A 22,836-nucleotide genomic window follows, 5' to 3' on the forward strand; every position below is an offset into this window, starting at 1 on the left:
GGTTAATCACAAGTTCTACCTTTCATAAAACACTAGAGCACAATTCAGTCATGTTCTTTGCCACTGTATAATAGGTATTGCCTTTGCTCCAGTGTCCAAAACATATTTCTCATTTCCATCTAAGGTTTCACAGTAGCACTTTTTAAATTTTTTTTTTTTTTTTTGAGACAGAGTCTTGCTGTGTTGCCCAGGCTGGAGTGCAGTGGTGTGATCTCGGCTCACTGCAACTTCTACCTCCTGGTTCAAGCAATTATCCTGCCTGAAACTCCCGAGTAGCTGGGATCACAGGCATGTGCCACCATGCCCAGCTAATTTTTGTATTTTTAGTAGAAATAGGGTTTTGCCTTGTTGGCCAGTCTGGTCTTGAACTCTTGACCTCAAGAGAACTGCCCACCTTGGCCTCTTAAAGTGCTGGGATTACAGGTGTGAGCCACTGCACCCGGCCCCACAGTAGCAGTTTTAATGCCCATATTTCCACCAACAGTTTCTTTAAGGCAAGCTAAGCTTTTTCTAACATGGCCTCATCAGTTTTCCAGCCTCTACTCATTACCCATTTCCAAAGCCGCTTCCACATTTATTGTTATTTTTACAGTTGGCATCCCACTCTCAGTATCAAAATCTGTATTAGATTGCTAGGGCTATCATAACAAAAAACAAAATACCATTTACTGGAGGGTTTGAATAACAGAAATTTATTTTCTAAGAGTTCTGGAGGCAAGGAGTCTGAGATCACAGTGTCAGCAGAGTTTTGTGATTTGTTTTGTTTTGGTTTTTATTTTTTATTTTTTTAGACTGCCCTCCATAGATTGTAGATAGCTTTCTCTCTGTCTTTACATAGTCTTTCCTCTGTGCATGTGTATGTCTAATGTCCAAATTTCCTCCTCTTATAAAGACACCAATCTACTGGATTGTGCCCATCTTACCCTTTTTACCTTAATTACACCTATCCCAAATACAGTCACATTCTGAGGCACTGGGTGTCAAGGCTTCAATATAGGATTTTGGACAGGCACAGTTCAACTCAAAATATATGATAACACATGCACACACACACACATACATGTACATGTATACGTATACTACTATAAAATTTGTTTCTACAGCCTAGACCCCTCTCCCGACTCATATATGAAATTGTGTGAGGGCTAAAAGGCATACAAAAATTAATGTGTCCAAAACTGAGCCTCTGAGAATCATTCCCAAATCAGCACTTCCTGCACTATTCCTTATTATAGTCAATGGTAACTCCATTTGAATGGGCCAAAAATCTTCAGGTCATCCTTGACTCCTCTCTATTTCCCACAACTATATCGATGCCTTCGACAAATTCTAATAGCTCTATCTTTCCAAAATACGTACAAAATTTGATTCTCATTCTTACCACCTGGATTCCAGCAACTGTCATCTCTGGAGGATTGTTGCATTAGCCCCCTCACTGATACTACTGCTTCTGCTCTTCCTCACATATATTGTACCCTCAAGCAATAGCCATAACAGTTCTAGGAAAATAAGAAATCATCACTTTCTCAAAACCCTCCAGTGACTCCCGTCTCATTCAATGAAAAGCTAAATTCCTTAATGTTACCTCCAAAGCTCTCTATTTTCTGGTTTTCTTTACTTTTCTTACTTTTTTCCCTAGCTATTCTCCAATTCAAGAACCCCTTGGTCCCACTGAACATGTCATGTATGTTTTGACTTCAAGTCTTTTGCACTTGTTAATCTCAATGCCTTGGTACTCTCTCTCCAGATGTTCATATGACTAGTGTGATCACTTCCTCAGGATTTTATTGAAATGTTCATTTTCTTTGAGGCTTTTACTGCATATCTGATTAGCACTGCCACTTCTAGAGCCCCTTTCCTGTATTAATGTTTCTCCTTAAAAATTATCAATATCCCTTCTACTATATATTTGATAACTTATAAGTTATCAAGAAACAGTAGATTTAAAACTAATTTTGTCAAAATCAAGTTATTCCTCCATGTTTAGTATCCTGGGCTTATGCATGTTTGGTAGAATGCTATTATCTGACCTTTTACAATTTCAATTAATGTTGCTCTATACAACTTGCCAATTAATGATTTTGCTTTCATAATTGGTAATTACGTAGATTTTGTGAGATAATTATAAACTTCTGAGAAAAATTAAAAATTGCCATTCAACTTAATTGAATCATTTATGGTTGTTATTGATAACTTGATCTTATGAAATTTTTAATGATAGTCTTTGACAACCTATTGTGAATAGGCAAAACCTTTTAAAATAGTGTTCAGATGATTTTTTAACAATGTTTAGGTTTTGAAAACTTTTAATCTTGATATGGAAAATAGAGTACACCACCTGACTCACCAGACTTTTATAACATTAGTGCATATAATCTTTGAACTACATTATGGACAAGATAAGAATGTTGGTCCATACAGCTGTGAGGTCAAGGCCAGGTTTGCTGTCTTTTAGGAAGAATGTAAGGACAATAGGAGAATATGCCCTCTTTCGTTAATATCCATTGTCTCAGAGGCCATATTAAAATTGTAGTATATTACAGAAGTCTATAAGGAAGGTTACTCTTTCTGGCTGAAAAAAATCTGTGAGTTTTCTCCTCCTGTTATAATGTCTATCCTTAATTCAATTGACAATGAACAAGCAACAGCACATTCACTCAGATGAAACAATCATACAGGGCCTATTCTGCTGTTGTGGGTGTGGTTTGACATATTTCCTAGAAGCTATATACTACATACTGACTGAAAAGATACAACAAAATTCCTAATGGGTAGAACTCCCCACCCAGGCCCAGAAAATAGAAAGAAATTTCTCTACTAAGTTATTAATTTGGAAAAGTATTTCTTCATTTTGTGAGTTCCTAAACTGTATGGCTTAAAAAAAATCACGCCAGATAATTTTAAAAGTATTTTGACTAGTTGCTATACTGTTGTTAATTTTTCACTTTTATCTGGAGAATTAATTAAAATTTAAGGAGATAATTCTAGAGTCTAGAAATTCCACAGCCTTAAGTTTTGCAGCTGATACATTTTTTTTTAAAGGCCAAAGTTTGGTACAAACCTAGTATCTCCACTCTCTTCATATTTCTAGGTTATTCCTTCCTTATTATAATCCAGTAAAAAAGAGACTTCTCTTCTCACAGGATCAATAGGAAATCTAGTCTCTTTCAAGGTCTCCCTCCCCAAGTCTTTGGGAGGAGGGGGTGTCCTAAAAAGTGCCTATGAGATCCACAAATTTATCTAATTTATTTCTCATCACAGTAAATCTGTCTACTACTTCAGGTCTTCTACTGGTCACATTTTGTAGTGTCATAACCATCTTTTTTGGCTGTGTGTGATGTCTATGTTTGTATAACTTCTCACCAAGTGTAGGCTGCTTTTCTTCCATACATTATTTAATTAAGTAACATCTCAGATGTAATATTTCAATACACTTCATTGAAAGTTTTTGACAAAAGTAAATAATTAAAAGCTAGGGTGAAAAGTACATTGTACATACTAGATGATGTGGCTCCTGAATTTCACAGGACGTTCTTCCACTAAACATTCCCCACTCTCTTCACTCTTCTTTAGTCTAAAAAGTGCCACCATATTGCTAGAAAAGAGATTGATAGAACAGAGATAGCAGAAATAAACCGAACTGTACATGATTAATTGGATGTCAATCAACTTGCAAAAGCCATTCAATAGAAAAAAGAAGTCTGTTTAATGAATAGTGATGGAAAGCTTAAATATCTATTTGGGGGAAAAAGGAAGGAAAAAATAAATGCAGGAAGGAAGAAGAAAAAAGGCATCTTTACAACCATGCCTCCTCATACCATATATAAATATTAACTCAAACAGATCACATACCTAAATGTAAAATCTAAAAATTTTAGAAGAAAATACAATAGAAACTCTTCATGACTTGTGTTAGGCAAATATTTTTTTAAATATGACACACAAACATGATCCATAAAATAAAATTATAAATCAAATTCCATTAAAATTAAGAACTGTTTTAACAGACTATTTTAAGAAAATGAAAAGATAAACCACTGATCAAGTAAAAATATTTGCAAATCACATTTCTGATGAAGAACTTGTATTTAATATTTACATACATATTTATGACTCAAGTTTCAATCATAATAAAAATGAAAACCTATTCTAAATGAGAATTATTTAGACAAAGTTAATTATTTTCATGTAATGGGAGAAGGAAAACATTAAAGTAGTCTTCCTCTAATAGTGTGCTATTTAGTCTAATTAGCCTATGAGCACTATAAATAAATATTTTTGCTAGTATTTCGCTACTAATCTCTAATTTAGAAATAAGAGCTCTTCATGTACCTTTCCATGAATTGGAAATATTCAGCCCAGCTTGAGATTTCCTCAGAATGCACAAAAGCAAAAAAAAAAAAAAAATTAAATGTCAGGGTTATGTCTAAAAAAGTATAAATATCATATGCATTAAGTACCTCAAGTACTTCGGTAACACGGACTAAAGAGTTCAGATTTTACTTTGAATACTGCAAAAGATAAGAACTTGACATACAATGTAGAAAACATTTATTTTTAACAAAACGATTTGGGACATTTTAAGGAACATGCTGAAGAAAATGTACTTCTTATCTTTTATTAGCATGTGAGATAAATATAAGAAAATATTTATGAGATCATCCCAATGGAAAAAATGCATTCTAGCAAGATAGCAGAGCTAAAGTATGTGCCTAACAACATTACATTTGATGAAATAAACGGCACACAGGGGATTCTAATATGTATTTTATGGGAGGTTTGCTGAATATCTGTATTCTTTGTTGGCCAGATCGAATAGCAATGTTTCCCTTATGTCATTTTTCCTCCATTTATTTTTGTATATATAAAATATTTATATGTACAAAACATATACTACATATACAATCAGAAATATAACATTGTCAATACACTTTAAGTCCCTTAGGCTCTCATCCCTAATCTCTCCTCAACCTTTACCCCAGGGTAAGTACTATTTTCAAACTTGTGCTTACCGTTCTGTTGCTTTATTACACAAAGGCAGTGAAGTGCATAATTCTACAGTGCAAACCTTCATTAATTAAAACCTATGTATATTTTGATATAACCGTAACACAGATTAATATATGGAACATTCGCATCACCCCAGAGACCTCTTTTGTGCCTACCCAGCCAGTCATAACCAAACCAAATGCAAACATCATACTTCTTTCTATTACCATAGAGCACTGTTGCCTTTTCTTAATATTTATATAACCAGAATCATATAGTAAATACTATTTTGTGTCTAATTTTGATGAATCATATGGTAAATATTATTTTGTGTCTAATTTTGATGATTCATACAGTAAATACTATTTTGTGTCTAATTTTTATGATTCTGGTTTTTAAAAAACATCCATGCTCTTGCATTTTTGTGTACTTTATCCTTTTTCATTGCTACATCAGTTTCCATTGCACGGTTACACTACAATGTGTTTGCCTATTCCACTACTCCTGGGTATGGGTTGTTTCCAGTTTGAAACTACTTTGAATAAAGTTATTAGGAACATCATTGTGCATGTCTTATTGGTAGCTAAATTAGTTTACATTTAGTTTTGTTGGATTTACACAAATAGACATTCTGGGTCATAGGGTAGGTGTATGTTTAGCTTTAGGAGACAGTGCCAAACAGTTTTCCAAATAGATTTATCAATTTGAACTCCCACCAGTAATACGTGAGAGTCCTGGCTGCTCCATAGTTTCTTCAAAACATGCTCATTTTTTGAAAAAAACTTTTAGCCATCTGGTAGGTTTATAATGATATATCTTGCTGTAGTTTTAATTTGCATTTGCCTAAAGATTGCTGTGATTTTGAGCAGATTTTTATGTTCATTATCCTTTTGAATATCCTCTTTTATGAAGTGCCTGCTTAAGTTCTTTACCCTTTCTTAAAATTAGCTTGTCTGCATTTTACTTAATGATTTGAAGCAGCCTTTTATACATTCTGGATACCATTTTTTATTAGACATATATATTGTAAATATCTTCCAGTCTGTAATTATTTTTTAATATCCTACTCATTCTTGATTCTCAGATTTTTTTTTTGCTGGACTTATTTTCTTTCTTAGAGTATGCCCTTTGGATATCCTTTTACCAAGAATTTAATTGACTGTAAGCCCCTCTGTTTTTGTTTATCTATAAGAAGTATTTTATTCTTATTTTTGAAAATCTTTTAACTGGATTAACAGTTCTCACTGCAGAGCCTTTTCCCTTGGCACCCCATCTTCCAGCTGTTGTATTAGGCTTAGAAAAGTCAACTGTCCAATTGATGTCCCAGTCCTATTTTGTATCCTCCTTCTGAAATTTCACTATGAGTTGTAATGAAATTACTTCTTTATTCTTCTTGAAATATGCTGCTGTATTTCCTAAATCTGAAATTTTGTATTATTTGTTATTCCTGGAAAGGTCTCCGACACCATCTCTTTGAATATTACTTCACTTCTGCCTTGCATCACTCTCTGAATTTCTCGTGCTCTTACTCTAATTAAGTAAATATTCTGCCTTCTTAAACTCTTCTCAGTGTTTTTTTAACACCTCTTTTCCACTGTCTTGTCTTTTCTTGCTGCATTCTGGGTAATTAATTAAGGTCTACCATCTCAGCAAATTTCTCTTCTGTTGTGTCTAACCTGGATTTGTTTTTTTCTTTTTAGCTATCATATTCATCATTGTATTAGTCCATTTTCACTCTGCTGATAAAGACATACCCGAGACTGGGCAAGTTACAAAAGAAACTGGTTTATTGGATTTACAGTTCCATGTGGCTGAGGGGGCTTCACAATCATGGCAGAAGGTGAAAGGCACATCTCACATGGTGGCCGACAAGAGAAGAGAGCTTGTGCAGGGAAACTCCACTTTTTAAAACCATCAGATCTTGTGAGGCTTATTCACTCACAAGAACAGCATGGGAAAGACCTGCCCCCATGATTGAACACACATAACACGTGGGAATTCAAGATGAGATTTGGGTAGGGACACAGTCAAACCATATTCATCATTTCTGGCACTTTATTTTGTAATGTTGCAAAAACAAGACCTTTAGAATGAGTTTTAATTTCACATCGTCAATCAAAGATACAAGAAACAATAAGTACACCAAACACTAAGTTTACTTAGCTTTAATAAGGGTATGAAGCAGATAGCAAGTACTATGTGGGGCAAGAAAATCCTGGAGGGCTCAGACACCAAGCTGCAGCTTCCTATGTACCCAGTCATTGCACTGTTCTCAAGAAATGACAAGAATATGTTGAATGAGGGTCACATCAGCAAGCACAAACCACAGGGACTAGGGACCCATAGCTTAAGTAGCTTGATAGTCACCTAAAAGGGTATGTATCTAGCTCCCATTCTTCATTAACACTTTGGCACATTAATAACAGAATAAATAATAAACCAAACCTTGCAAAAATACAAGATGTGGCCATATGGATAAAAATTTTAAGATTCCAGTGAGCTAAGGAAGCTAGGATATCTCCTCAGACAAAGAACAGGTTATTGCACTATCTTTATTGGTTCTGGGCTGCTGTAACAAAATACCTTAGACTGGGTAATTTATAAAGAATAGAAATTTATTGCTCACCGTTATGGAGGCTAAGAAGTCTAAGATCAAGGTACCAGAAGATTTGAGGTCTGGTCAGGGCTTGCTTTGTTTCAAAGATGGCACCTTTTGCTGCATCCTTACATGGCAGGAGGGAGCAAGGACACTCCCTTACAAAAACTCTCTCTTTTGTAAGAGAACCAATCCTGTTCCTGAGAGTAGAGCCATCATGACTTAATTACTTCTTAAAAGGCCCATCTTTTAATATTATCACATTGGGTATTGGTTTCCAACATATGAATTTTGGAAGACACCGACATTTAGACCATGGCATGTCCTTTATACCTCTTTCCACTAAGACAGCATTTAGTACGGCTTTTGGGGTTGGATAGGCGCATATGCCACAATTGAGTGTACTGCTCTGAATCATGTATGAGGTAACACAAATGACTGACAGTTTTGTATGGGGCCCAGAGGAAGGAGGGCTGATATAGGAGGTCAAGTCTGTGGTTACAGCAGACTTGCGCCTCTGCCATGTTACTTGAAAGATCTGTGGTACTATGGGTATCTAGATATATAGCTGATGGGTATCTAATAGACAAAGATAGTGTATAAAATCTCTGGCAAGCTCCAATAGGAGAATTACTGTGCAATCCTTGGAACATGGCCATGACGTTTTATCATAGAACTATACAACATTTGAAAAGCTGCTGTCACCATGCTACTTTACCAAGTAGGAGACTGATATATGACAATAGAACATTGTATAATCATATAATTGAAACTGCCCTGTTGAGCTGGTTGCTATCAGACACAGGAATCCATAAGATCAAGTAAGCCCAGCAGCAGCACTTTGCAAGATAGAAGCAGCACATACAAGACCGGGGTGGAACAGGTCCAGATGATACAAATGAGCTGTGCCAATGAGTGACTGATGAGGCCCACAAGTCACTCACCCACCGTTGTTGTACCTGCACTTTTTATTTGGCTTGCACTTCCAGAGCTCATGGTGAGTTTCTCTGTAAACAACTAATAAAATGAAGTGGATCCATTCATGTATGGGTCAACTTGGTGTATTAGCAGAGGCCCAAATGGATTACTGTTGCACTAGAGCCTCACTTAGGAGTGGGTCTGAAAGACAGTGGTGAAGTGAAATCCTCCCAGTGGACAGAGTTGCATGCATCTGGTTGTCCACTTTGTGTGTAAAGGGAACAATGGCCCACAATCAGGATAAACATAAACTCCTTGGCAAGTGGCTTTAATAGCAAATGACTTAGCTGGTTAGTTAAATACTTGGATTCAGATAGAGTTGAATATGATGGATAAAAATATCTGCAGAAGAGGATGACTACACCTATGAAAATGGGGAAAAGGTGTGAAAATTTTATATAGCAAATTGGTGTTCATCAGAAGACATCTGTACTATAAAATCAATTAGACAGGTTGACTCAAGTAAATATCAAGTAGTCTCTGTCCTTATTCACCCCAGTACTTGCACAATGGACTCATGAGTGGAGTAACCATGATGGCAGATATTACTGTAAGTCATGGGCGAACAGCATGAACTGTTTCTCACAAAGGCTGATCTAGTTACTGTACTGTTGAAGCTTCAATTTGCCTGTCACAAGGACCAATGGTGTTTGGCCCTCTCCCTGATAAGTTACCATCCGTTGAAGAAACAACCTAGTCAGTTGGTAAGAATTTTATTACATTGAATCCCTTTCATCCAAGAAGAATCTATGCTTTCTCATAACTGAAATTGAAATATACTCCAGGTATCAGTTTACTTTTCCTTTCCACAGTGCCTCAGCCAGCACTGCCGCAGAGGGGTCACAGAATTTCTGTTCTCCCAACATGATATCCTGTGTAATATCATCTCAGACCAAGTGACACAATTTGTCACAAGGGAGACGCAACAGTGGGATATACCTATGGGACTCATTTGTCCTATCATTTGGTACACAATTTGGAACCTGCTGGCCTCTTGGATTTGGAAGAAATTTTCGAAGTTTCAGCTGAGGGATCAGCACAGTAGTATAATCCATGCTCCAGGGTACCCTTAGGATCAGGCTGGAAAGATTAGGTTGGAGTTCTTATGAAATCATGTATTTATCTAGATCCTTCTCCTATCCTGCTCACTTCTTCCACTTCCATACAGATTCCTCCTAAGAACACTCCAATAAACCACTGAACGAGTATCTTCCCCTTTAACCTGTGCTTCTAGGGAACCTGAGCTAAGATAACAAGGACTAGGTGAGTATTTGTCATGGCACATAAGAGTGGACGTGGGAAATAAAGAAAACTCAAAGAAGAAAAGATGCAAGACTCCAAAACTAAAAAGTCTTGATGTAATATTTTACATCTAATTTAGGACATATATATATTATAAAATAACAACACATAAATATATTGAGGACTTATTTTTTGCCAGACAAAGCTCCAAGCACTTTACATATGTACATTCATTAAATTATCACAACAACTCTACAATGTAGAGTCTATTTTAGTCCCTATTTTACATATATGTGGGAATTTGAAGCAGAAGGAGGCTCACAAACTTATCCAAGGCAACCCAGCAAACAGGGAGTCAGTATTCAGACCTGGGCAGTCTGGCCTGAGTTCTCATATTCCTAACTTTAATCAGTTATTCAGCAAACATATATTGAGTGCCAGATATATGCCAGACACTATTCTAAGTGTCTAGGTGTAGTGCATAAACCAATAAGAAATCCTGCCTTCAGGGGGTTTACAGTCTAGTGTAAAGGAGACAGAAAAGAAACAAGACATGTAAAAGACATAACTTGTTAGATAGAATAAACTATTATGGAGAAAATTAAGGCAGGGAAGGAGATAGAAAGACCAATAAGAGTTGAGGTTACAGTTTGAGATAGAGTGGCCAGAGCAGGCCACATTGAGAGGTAATATGTGGATAAAGCCTGAAGGAAGTAAGGGAGGGACCTGTGCGGAGAGGAGAACAAAATTGTTCCAGGCAGGGAGAACTGCAAATGCAAAGGCCTCAGGGTAGGACTAGGCCTGGCACGGTTGATGAATAATGATATATTAGTCCATTCTCACACTGCTAATAAAGATATACCCAAGACTGGGTAATTTGTAAAGGAAATACGTTTAATTGACTCACAGTTCAGCATGTCTGGGGAGGCCTCAGGAAATTTATAATCATGGCAGAAGGGGAAGCAAACACGTTCTTCTTCACATGGTGGCACCAAGAAGTGCCAAGCAAAAGTGGAAAAAGCCGTTATAAAAGCCGTCAGATCTCATGAGAACTCACTCACTATCAGGAGAACAGCATGAGGGAAACTGCCCCCATGACTCAATTACCTCCCACCAGGTCCCTCCCATGACACGTGGGGATTATGGGAACTACAATTCAAGACCAGAGTTAGATGGGGACACAGCCAAACCATATCAAATGGGAAGGTCACCATGACCTGAGCAAAACGAATAGGAAGAGTCCAGAGAGAGAATGGGAATATATTGTGCACACCTTTCTAGATCATTTTAGGAATTTTGGCTTTTACTCTGAATGAGGTAGGACATGACTGTGGTGTGTAATAATAGCACATATTTTAATGAGATCATTCTGGTTCTCACAATCAGAATAGATTGACAGGTAGCAAGGGCAGGAACAGGAAGAATTGTTACAGGGTTTTTGCAATAATCCAACAGAGATGACTGAAGCTTGGACCACAGCAGTAGAAGTAGAAGCAGTCAGAAATGTCACAATTGTGGAAATATTTTCATGGTAAAATTAAAAGAATATTTTTATTCTGTTGGATTTCATTTTTAGTATTCCAGCCTACCGGGGTTATAATTAGATCCTAATTCTGACTCTCCCCAGCGTTTTACATGTTATCTTCCTTTTACAGGCAACTTGAACCAAGAATCATTGGTTAAACACCTAAAAGTCTCATTACATGTTGACTCTAATCTTAAACAGTTTTTATATTAAAATCCTGTATGTAAGAGTTGAGCTAGCCCATCTCAACAATCACATTTTCCTCTTTCCATTTCTCACTCCTTTCTGACAGCCTTTTCCAAAACTGCTTGACTGATTCAATTAGGAAGAGGCCAGTATTAATAATTGGTAGTTTTGGCACCTATCTACGCAGCTTGGCCATGCTGTGAAATTTGGTCATTATGATTGAGCTCAGCACTGTAAGTCCATAAGGGATGGAGAGGGCAGGGAGGACAATCTCTCTCCTCATGGCTTTTTTAGCACAAGTGGCCCCCTCCTTAGTGAACAATTTATTTCAATTCTAATTAAAGAATATTTTAACTTAATCATTACAGGAAGATAGTTATTCTAGAATTAAACATGGTAGAGAACACATACAAATAAAAATTAGGAAGTTTATTTTCAACCTTCCCAAATCTCCAATAGGTGAGCACTTTTCAATATCATGACAACTGGAAATGCAGTATGTGAAAGGACTTATATTTAGAAATGTTATATATGATTTCTATCAGAAAGCCCTTGATGATTTACAACCAAAGTAAGATATGCATTCTCTTAATTTTCTAATCAAAGAATGGTACTTACTGAAAGTACAAATTTAATTGTTCTCAAATTCCAAACAAAAATATTAATTATTCACTACTATTTGAAAAATAACAAATTATATGATTCTAAAAACACCTGCGGTGCAGTTTGCCAAGGCTGTTAGGTTAAGATTTGCTGTGGCCTTCAATAACCAAATGTGGGTCTTAGAAAAGTTTCTGTTCTTATCTGCACAAACAGGCAAAATAAATAAAAGAAAAACTGTCCCATAAAATTTTAGACATTGTAGATAAGAAATGATATTACCACAATCAAATCACTAAGCAATTTTTAGCACATTAGAAATCAAGATTCATTGTTACTTAGAAAAAATGTAAGGTAAAGTAAGCTTAATCAGAATATAAACATTGAAAAGACTCTAAGTGTAACTTTTTTGTTCTAAAGTTGACTCACAATTTATTGTCTTCAGAAACACTTTGGTACAAAATCAACAAATTTCTCCACATAACATAAAATAATTATGAGATAGGATGTTAGCTAACAGATTTTGTACAGAGTATGATCTATGGATGAAGTTCAAGTGTTACTATCAAATTCCTATGTAACATTAACCAGATAGCCTGTCTCTTCATTTTGTTAGAGGAAAAATAATGTTGTTCCTGTATACTTAATACATAATGAGATAAATTATTAAAATGTGAGAGCCCTTAAAGTAATTTTGATAGATGATACAACTATAAGAGCATCATTCTAATGTATACTAATTAAGAATCACTTTGGTTTATTGTCAGCCAAATTTATTATATCTCATTACAATTTTATTGTCTTTTTCTTTCCATCAAATATTATGATTAACTAGATAATTTTCCTACAATCCTAAGAAACATTCATCTAAAGAATTATCTGCTATATAGTACATAGAATATTAAGGCATTGTCTCAGAAATCTGGTGAAATTTCAGTCATGAACTTGTTGTTGGGTCATAGAAGAGAAGGTTGCGGAAAATTCCTATGACTCTCAATGGCTTTGACTGTTGGAATTCAAACATATTTATGACACAGTGTATTTTGTAAATACACTGTGAATGTGAAGTCAGACTCTTTTCCATAGTTCCAAGGGATTTGGATAAGAAACCTGGACATTTTAAATCACTCAGATATAATTATTTTTCTGTAAGTTAGTCTTCTTAGGAATGATGATAGCACTAAAATATGGCAAAACAAATTCTGGAAAAAAAAGAAAGTATTTGGTGGGCTTTTATCCTATTTCAGACTGGTTTTACTCAGAAACTGAAATACAGAATTATTTCTCAATTACTTAGTTGCTGGTAGTAGAAATAAGAACCTGAAAAAATGTACAAGTTAAATAAATATGTCCTAAAGAACAACAAAACAATACCTACAGATTTAGACACAACATAATAGACTATATGAATTCTATATCGTAGGTTTCTGTAAGTTTTATCTGTTAAAAGTTTTAAGGTTGTTCTCTCCTTTGCAGCGATGAGTCAAGTTTCTTCTGGAGTCCATTGGGGAATACTTGTTTTTCAGCTAGAAGGCTAGCTTCTTTTTTCACTGCAACATTTATGTTTGCTGCCTAAGTGGCTTCTGTCACATCTTGTTATTTTTGATGTTTTTCATTTTTGAATGTTTCTATAAATAAAAAAAGAAGGGTTTATCAGAAATAAGTATTGAAAATAACCAGAAAGGAAACTGCCTGCTTTCAAATACTGTTGACACTCACATGCATATGGTTTTTGAGAAACGGTTGGAAGCAAAGCAGAAAGAGCCAACAACAAAAAAAAAGAAACAGAAGAAAGTAAGCTCTTCACTCTTCAGAAACAAGGTAGATACTTGTATGAGGTAGGAGATAATAGCTTACATGTATAAAGTATTTTTCCATGGACGAAATGCTTTTCTTTGTGTTTCAGTTCATCCTTATAACAACTCTATCATATGGGTAATGTAAGGTAGAAAACTGAGGCCTCAATGAAGTTGAGACCTGCCCAGCAGTCACATAGCTAGTAAGAAGATGAAGCTGATTGTGTCTAAAAATGTCTGTTTCCAGACTCAACAGTCTTTGGCTGTGGCACTATGCCTACTGAATAGAATGTAAGCCTATTGGTGTTCTAAGAACTACAGAGGAGGAAAAAGGTACCTAATAATTGTTAAATTGAGGAAAAATCAACAGGCCTCCAGCATCAGCTGTACTATCTAAAGCTCCTAGTTAACATATACACAGTCCTGGCATTAACACAACATCACGTCAGACTCTCACATAAAGCAAGCTACGCTACGAATAGGAATTGTGCCTATCTCCAGGCAAGACACTTTATTCCTTTCTACTATGGCTTTATGGAGTGCGATGGATGGGTAATTAAAAGAAGCCCTAAAAGTAAGCACTACAAGTGGTCAAGAGGAACAGAAAACCAGAAATCTCTCTGACCCTCCCCTGCCTCTATTGTACTAGAGGTTAGTTAAGTGCTAGCTGCCAGGACCTGGAGAGAAAGTCTCTGTTGGTCTTCCTTCTGAGCACTCAATAGCCTATAACTGCCTGCCTCCCTCCTTCCCTCCTTTCCTCCCTCCCTCCCTTCTTTCTCCCCTTCCTTCCTTCCTTCCTTCCTTCCTTCCTTCCTTCCTTCCTTCCTTCCTTCCTTCCTTCCTCCTTCCTTCCATTTGTTTTCCTCCCCTTCTTCCCCTCTCCCACTTTCCCTCACTTTCTTCTTTTTTTCTTCCTGCTTCCTTCTTGTTTGAATTATTTTTCTGTCACACCAGCTGTATAACCTAAAGTAATTTACTTTAGGTTACTAACCTTTATATGCCTCATTTTCTCATTTTTTTTAAAGGAGAAGGAGAAGGAGGAGAATAATGCTTATTGAATGGAATAGTTGCAAAGATAGAATATGTCAATAAATGTAAAAAGACTAAAATTATCTCACTATCTCAGTGATTTTCATGATGTGTGTGAAACACAGAAACAAAATATGCAGTTTCGTGGCTCCTGAGGAGGTCACAGACTAATTGAGAAAGAAGAAAGGTAATGTCAAAGGAGAAAGGAGAGATTTCTCCACATACCATGTTAATTCCCCTAGTCGTCTGAATTTACTTTCGTCTGTCAACATTTCCATCAATGTTAACTGGGACTGGGAGCTGGAGTGGTCAGTGGGTTGATGGTGAAGAGAACCTGTACTGCATACTCGCCTAGATTTCCTTCCCTGTCCTCATGATTCACTGTCCTCAAAGGCTGCCTTTAGCTTTTTAGATCTTCCTTATATGACAAACAGTAATAAAACCACACACTGTAGAATATACATTTTAGATATAAGAACACAAGATTTTTAGGCAGTATGCCCAGATTTAATTCCCACCTCTATCATTTACTATCTTTGTGACTTTATCTATAAAAAGGAATAACAGCAATATTTCTTCCTTACAGTGCTGCTTTTCTTAGGGAGCAGGGGGATGGGATGAAGGAAAATGAAATAAATGAATTGTAGTACAGAGAATTGGAATCTGAAGACCTAAGTCTGATTCCTGAGTCTACAACTTAACTGGCTGTGTATTTTGAGGAATCTCTGAATTCCATTTCCTTATCAGTGGATAAGTTTTCATTATAATAACTGAATCATAGAGAGTTGAGGAAATATCAGATGAAATAATGAGCTTGCAATTACTTTGTAAAATGTAAAGTGCTACAGAAATATTACTTGCCATTGCCATCTCAGAGTCACATAAAACTATTATAAGCATGCAGTTTGAAAGTTCAATCTGTCATCTTGACAGTTATTAGTCTAACTCTCACTTGCCAATAAGCTGATTTACGATAGTATGCAGTTAAGCAGAAAAATGGGAGTTGAGATAATTAAAATAATTAGATTATTTTCAAATAAAAAACTGGGATTTAAACAATCTTAGTTTTAGAAGAGACCTTATACGTCAGCTCACCCTGCCTGATCTAACCCAATCTTCACCCAGTGCAGTGGTCCTCTAAATTACATCTATGCTCTGGTGGCAAGCTCTAGTTGACAGAGCAGGAGATTCCACATTGAATAGAAACTGTGTTTCTTGCATACTACCTTTAAGGAATCTCAAAATGTGCAAGAACTGTTTTTTCTGACAATAATTTAGGTTTTAAAATCCAAATTGATTTAAAGTCTTTATCTTTTTGGCATTCACCTATTCCTTTTGGAAATATCACAAGTTCAATAAAGACGTGATGATTCTCATGTTGAAATGGATATTCACTGAACCAGTTACTCAGTTGATCAGATTAACTGAGGTATTTGGAATCATGTAGACAAGCTTCCTTGGAGATCAAGTAAACTATTTCATTCATAGAAGAGTAGACATAGGATGGAGTTTCATTTTGCTTTTCTTTCTCAAAAATACAGGCTAAAGAAGTGTCCTTCAATGGTCAGAATTACATCTTTTTAATAATAACTTACAAAATGGAGTTTTAAGTGTAAAATTACATGGGTAATTATTAGAATAAGAAGGTTAAAGTGAGAGAAAATTTCAGTTTCCTCATATTTTGGAGGAATCAAGCTGAAGTATGTCTAAAAGTAATTTACATTCTCTTATAAACCTGATGTTTCCTAAAGTGTTAATTTGAAGGAAAGCTATTCCCTTTTCACTTTTCTTTTGGGAAACTTTGAGTGCCAGTCCCCTGAAATTGCTCAATGTGATGGTGAACACTCAAACCTGCCATGAACCATCTACCTCTTTTAGGATGCAACTTAATTGTGGTTTCTTGGAGTCTCTTCTGAACAGTTTCAACTGGATTTTCATTCATGTTTTCATATGTGTACCCATCATTAATTCCCTTTCCTTTGTATCTTTTGTCATCAAATTGTTGGCTGAGACTGAACAAACAAATAATACAAGTTAATAGCTGCTTTATTTCCCCTCTCATTTGAAGTGATTAAGTGAGTATTGTATCACGTTTCAGAGATGAGTCTTCTATTTGTACTCCAGCAACTGTTTTTGCATACAGAAAATGTTTGATAGAATCCACACATAATCTGTCAAGCACAAGATAGGAGTCTGGGGTTCATTTTTGTATTCAAGAAATACTTACTGTGAACCTTTTATGAACCAGACACTTTCCTATAACCTAAGGATAGAGCAAACTGATAAAAATCCCTGCCTTCATAGTGACATTATGTGGAGTAGGTGACCAATAATCAAAATAAAAAGGACACTGCAAAATATGTTAGAGAGCACAAAGGAGGCAGATAGTGCCAGACAGAAGGGTTATAATTTTAAAATAAGGTGATCACTAAGAAGGTAACCATTGAATGAAGACCTAAAGGAAGTGAATCTGAAAGCCACTTGGATCTCTGGGGAAAGATTATGGCATTTAGATAAAATAGTCTGTGCCAGCCTTGAGGATGGAGCTCTCCTAGGGTTTTTGAGAAACAGCTATGAGGCCAACATATCCAGAGTAGTGAGAAAGGAGAAGTAGAGAGGCCACTGGAGGATATTGAAGAGAGGAGTTACACAATCTGACTTAAGATTATTATACACTTACTCTGGCTGTTGTGTTGGGAATGGACACTATGGGCCACGTGTAGGAGCAAATAGACTAGTGAGAAAGCAAGTGCAAGAATCTGGATGACAGACAGTGGTTGATAGCAGCAGATAGCTTAGACTTGGTTGGTAGCAGTAGCCATGGAAAGAAAAAATGGGCGTATTCCAGATGTTCTTTGAAGATAAAGCCAATCAGACTTTCTGGTAGAGTGGGTGTGATAAGTGAGAAGAAGCGAAAGGTTGTTCACAATTCTTCTAGTGCATTATTTTTCAAAGTGTGATCCATAGAACCCCTACAGCAGACTCACCTGAGATACATTGAAACACATCCCCGTGGTATACCTGAATCATACTTTTTCCCTAAAGGGCTAGACAGTAAATATCTGTTACCATTACTTGACCGTCCTGATAGAACGCTAAAGCAGTCATAGACAATGTTTAAATAAGTGTAGATGTGTTCCAATAAAACTTTATTCATGGACATTACAATTTGAATTTTATAAAATTTTCACATGTTAAAATACTATTTTTAAATATTCTTTAACATTTGAAAATGAAAAATCAAACATTCCCGGCTCCCCAGCCATAAAAAATCAGGCAATGGGACCTATTAATATTTTACCCATAGGCCATGATTGTTTTCCAACTCTGCTCTAGAGAATAGATCCCAAGAATATGTATTTTTAACATACACATTAAGCGATATTTTAAAGCACAAGAACTTTCTTGTAAGATAAGTATTTTTATTCTAATTTTAAAGATAAGAAAACAAAATCACAAACAAATGTGACATTCTTTGAATTAGAGCTTAGTCTTCGGTCCGTCTCATTGCAAAACTTGCACTTTCTACCATCCAGCACCTCATGGAATAGTTTCCCAGGGGTTAATATTTCTGTTCAATCATAGATGGAGCAGAGAGCAGAGTAAAAAGACAAGAAAAAGGTTGCTTTGCCTAGAGAACTGTTTTTCCCTCTCAATATGGCACACGGGTTTGCTTTCATAATTAGCATTCTGCTGATGAGATCTCCCATTGGTGAACGCTTACAAGTAAGATTTCCATGAAGAGCAAGCACTGCAGGAAATAAATTAATCTCTAGGGAAGAAGAGGGGCCAGGTTGTCAGTGCTCACACAACTTCCTAATAGGAAATGATATTTCAGAATTGTTCAAAGAATGAAATGACTGTGGGTTCTCCTTGCAGCACATTCTTAAACATTTAAATCTTCTGAGAAGAGGGAGATAGGTTGCTATAAAATGAAGAGCAATCTTATAACATTTTTCTTTAGGGTGTCAGTATTTCCAAACTAAAATAGCCTTATCTAGAAGTGTAAAATAAATTCTACTAATATCATTATTTTGTTTATATTATAAGAAATCTGCATTGATGTTAAATATAAAGATGAAAGGACAGATTTTTAAATCATCAGTTGAAAATTATACAATATTTTAAATAACAGGTTTTCTAGACTTCGGAATAAAAGTAATTTTTGCACTTAGAACACTACTTAGGATAACATTGAATTATTGAGGTGTTTCTTCATTAAAATTAAGAAACAACAATGTGTTTTATGATCTAAACTACCTACCTCTTGATCCCATATAATCAGCCTTTCAATTAAGGTCTTTAATATAGAACCTCTGACTTCTCTAATCCTCAAAGTGGTCCTGATAGGAAACTACTTATGTTTTATTTTCCACGATACAAATAGGATCTGAAGTTTACACTAAACATTTAGATCAAACTAAAGCTACAGAATCATTCTTTATTCTCTAGCTTCCACCTTGGCCTAAGAGGAGAGCTTTCCCAGGGAGTTTGTTTTTTTTCTGACCTGTTTAAATTCCCAAATTAGGTAGGATCTTAGATGGGGTGAATCACCTGTATGTGAGTCTCACTTAGAAATAAGACCGTTTGAGTCCAACAATTTCAATGCTCTAACTCAGAGTAAGCCATAGGATCACAGGCTTTCAGAACTGACAGGGCATACAGATTATCTGGTATACCCACTATTTTGATGGAGAAAGTCAAGCTCAGAGAAATGAAATGGCTTCTGAAAGGCTATGCATCCAGGTTGTGGCAGAACTGGGACTCAAACTTGGAGTGCCGTGGGTTTCATTTTCTAGCCCAGGGTTGTCTTACTACTTGACTAGTCTAATTTATGAAGGACAAGCAGTGACACAGATTTAGTGTAAAGTTGTAGGGAAAATTCAAAGAACATAGACAAAGCTACAATAGGAAGAAAATTACATTAGAAAATATGGATCAGGAGAGTATAACATTTGCTCATTAGAAAACATTTATGTTTACGTAGGACAAAAACGAATAAGCATATTTAAAAGGTCATCCTTCCTGGCAATGATTTGAGTTTCTAGAGAGACATAAGGAGGAATAAGGAAAATGGCCCCCTGTTTAGCCAGGAAGATAACCGGAAGCAATGGCAGCAATTAATGAGTGACCCACATAATAATCAGATCCTCCTCAGAACTAAATAATCATCCTCTTGTACCAAATGGCTGTGCCCTTGGCTGAAAAAAGCCACATTGCCCATAACCACAGACCCTTCTCAGGGACAGCTGCATCCAATGATTGTTTGATGCAGGGGGTATAAAGTCTGTTTCCCACCCCCTAATTCAGGACAACCCTAAAGAACCACGCCAGGTCCAGAGCTCCCTACGGGATCAGTTGAGGTCTTTGTTGTGACTGTATCGTGATTCAATTTTTCCCTCTGCTCAGACCTGCTTCTGGGACTCTGCCTCAAGTACTGTTCCTGAGAGCACTTCCCAATCAACTTTGCACATGTAAATCAACCCAGGGAACTGGATGCAACAAATAGTTCAATGAAAACATTTCCACTTAACACATGTTATTACTAAAAATAGACCTTAAGCTGAATAAACATTGAAGCCCTGTGCTCCTCCTTAGCTATTGCTGCTGAGGTAAGATGGGGAAAAAGTCCATTAGAGAGCGTCAGGGCATCCGTGTCTCTACAAAATTTGAGTGTTTCTTTTACTCTGTGGAATCAGTGACATTACCAAAGAGGGTTTCTCATCCCCTCCAATGTTCATAGCATTCACAAAGGCTATAACATTTCCAAGAGCATACTGCTCTCAAAGGCAAAAAATGCAGACAGAAACTCAGAGACTGAAAGATCCATAACATCAAGTGGCCACAGCCAGCAATTTACAGAGCATATCGTAGGAAAACAGTTTTCCTTAGCAATCAATTCATAAAGATTCAGTAGTTAATTATTATAGCTTGACTTCATTGTAGTTTACTATGTACTATACTAACTTTTACCTATTTGATCTAATATAATCTTCAAAAATAAAAAGCCCATGGTATAGCACTACTAGTAACTCAATTTTACAAATAAAGGAATAGTCTTAAATAACAAATCGCTCATGGTACATAGCTACCATCGGGGGAACCAAAACGTAAACCCAGAAATCTCAGTGCACCCTCTGAAGGTCTGCACTTTATCATTCTATCACTTAATCATCCTACTTTCAGAGAACTTTTTTTTAGTAATTTATGGATAAAATAACACGTAGAATTAATAATAATGTTCTTAAAATAAGGCATGGGCATCACTAAGCAACAAGAGTGAATCAAGGACCCACAGAAGAAGGTCATCTAGAATCTGGTGAAATGTTTTCATCCGTTTCTTAGTGAAGACATCAGTGGCTGGCAGCACTGATCCTGAGTGAGGGTTTACTGTACTCTTGGCTGGAATGGAGTCTTATTACACAATTCGTGTTCAGTCATTCACAGCAAAATTTCAGTTGTTGACATTGAATACCAAGATAACTAATTTCCTTAGTACAATTGTTAGATACATATTTGAAAATGTTCCACCCCATTTAACTGGGTATCCTGAAAGAGCAACATTAGAAAAGCAAAGCAGCACTCCATCTTAGTTAAGCTTTTTTTTTTTTTTTTTTTTTAAGTCGGTGATATGCTACAAAGTCTCTCCAACTGTTACTCTCGTCAAAGAGAATTTAGGAAATGACTGACTTATGTCTAAGCATTAGAAAGAGGAGAAAGCTCAGAAAAGGCCTACTCTACCCATCCTGAACTCAAAGAAGGCTACTACATATTCCATGAGCTGTCCATGTGAAGTGTGGTAAATGTTAAGTATGGCTCCATTGAGTCTTTTTTTTGGAAATGAAGAACATATACTATATTATATAAGATGAAAATTAAGTTTGAAAAATTATATTTTTGCTCTACTCTACTTTTGTATTTTTATATATAGAATTATCACACAATTACAATCCATAAGGAAGAAAGACTGTAATTATTGCATTTACAAATGGGAAAGCAAATAAAAATATTGCCAAGATGTTCATACTGGGTAATCTCTAAATAAATGCATGTTAAAATCAAATTGTTCTAAGAAAGGAGATTCCATTTTACTCTCTTGAATGAAGTTAGGGGGTCTCACTTGCCTAGAATCACTGCTTTAATTCCAGGTCATCTTTGTCCCTAAAATCATCACTTATAAGTAATATGTTCAAAGCAGGTGCTGCTCTGGTCTGTAACATACACTGTACTACTCACTCAAGGCACAAAGCTGGAACTACTGCTGTACCATCCCAGAAAGATTCACATACAAGAGAAGATTAGATAACGTTTCCCTCTGATTGAAACAAAAACTTTGATCTCAGGAATTGTGTTCTCTGGTACTTTTTAGAATCCACAATCTTAAAGAAAGAAAAAAAAAAAAACAAGTTCCAATGAATTAATAATGGCTTGAGACTCAATGCGCTGCAGCAATTTTCACTGCAGTGGTTGTTTCTCTTATAGTCATACTTGATTAGTATTAGAAATTTGGAGGAATTGCAATATGCATGATTTTCAAAGCCCTTTACAGAATTTCATTTTTCTCACTCGGAGAGAGTCAATGAAAAGGTAATAAGGAAAGCTCTATGGGACGTTTTTATAAGAGTGTCAGAAGCCAGTAAGCTAACTACATGAAAGAACCCAGATTGTGCAGACAGCGTTTGGAGCAGAAACACTTCAGAGACTTTATCTAGTATTTTGACTTTTATATGTCCTTGGTGAAGAAAGTGTGCTAGCTACAAAACCAAATAAGGAGGAGAAAGGAGCAAATCGAATGCTTAAGAATAATTACAGTTTCAATTTTTGTATGAACTAAATGTGAAGTTTCAAAGATAAAGTGTAATAGAAATTGAGGGGGTTTGGTGTGTCTAAAATAT

General features: G+C 36.0%; 1 protein-coding gene across 10 annotated transcripts in view; it reads right to left on the reverse strand.

Annotated features, from left to right (window-relative positions):
* Positions 1-11,924: 11,924 nt before the first annotated feature.
* Positions 11,925-22,836, reverse strand: part of THEMIS (thymocyte selection associated) — a 211,154-nt gene continuing 200,242 nt past the window's right edge. For all 10 annotated transcript variants that reach the window (XM_063621313.1, XM_055263667.2, XM_055263675.2 and 7 more), the window contains one exon: positions 11,925-13,744. In XM_063621313.1, the coding sequence (XP_063477383.1) occupies positions 13,713-13,744 (32 nt within the window). In that variant the 3' untranslated portion in view covers positions 11,925-13,712. The remainder of the gene's footprint in view (positions 13,745-22,836) is intronic.

Source organism: Symphalangus syndactylus, chromosome 2 (assembly GCF_028878055.3).
Source record: "Symphalangus syndactylus isolate Jambi chromosome 2, NHGRI_mSymSyn1-v2.1_pri, whole genome shotgun sequence".
Taxonomy (NCBI): Eukaryota; Metazoa; Chordata; class Mammalia; order Primates; family Hylobatidae; genus Symphalangus; species Symphalangus syndactylus.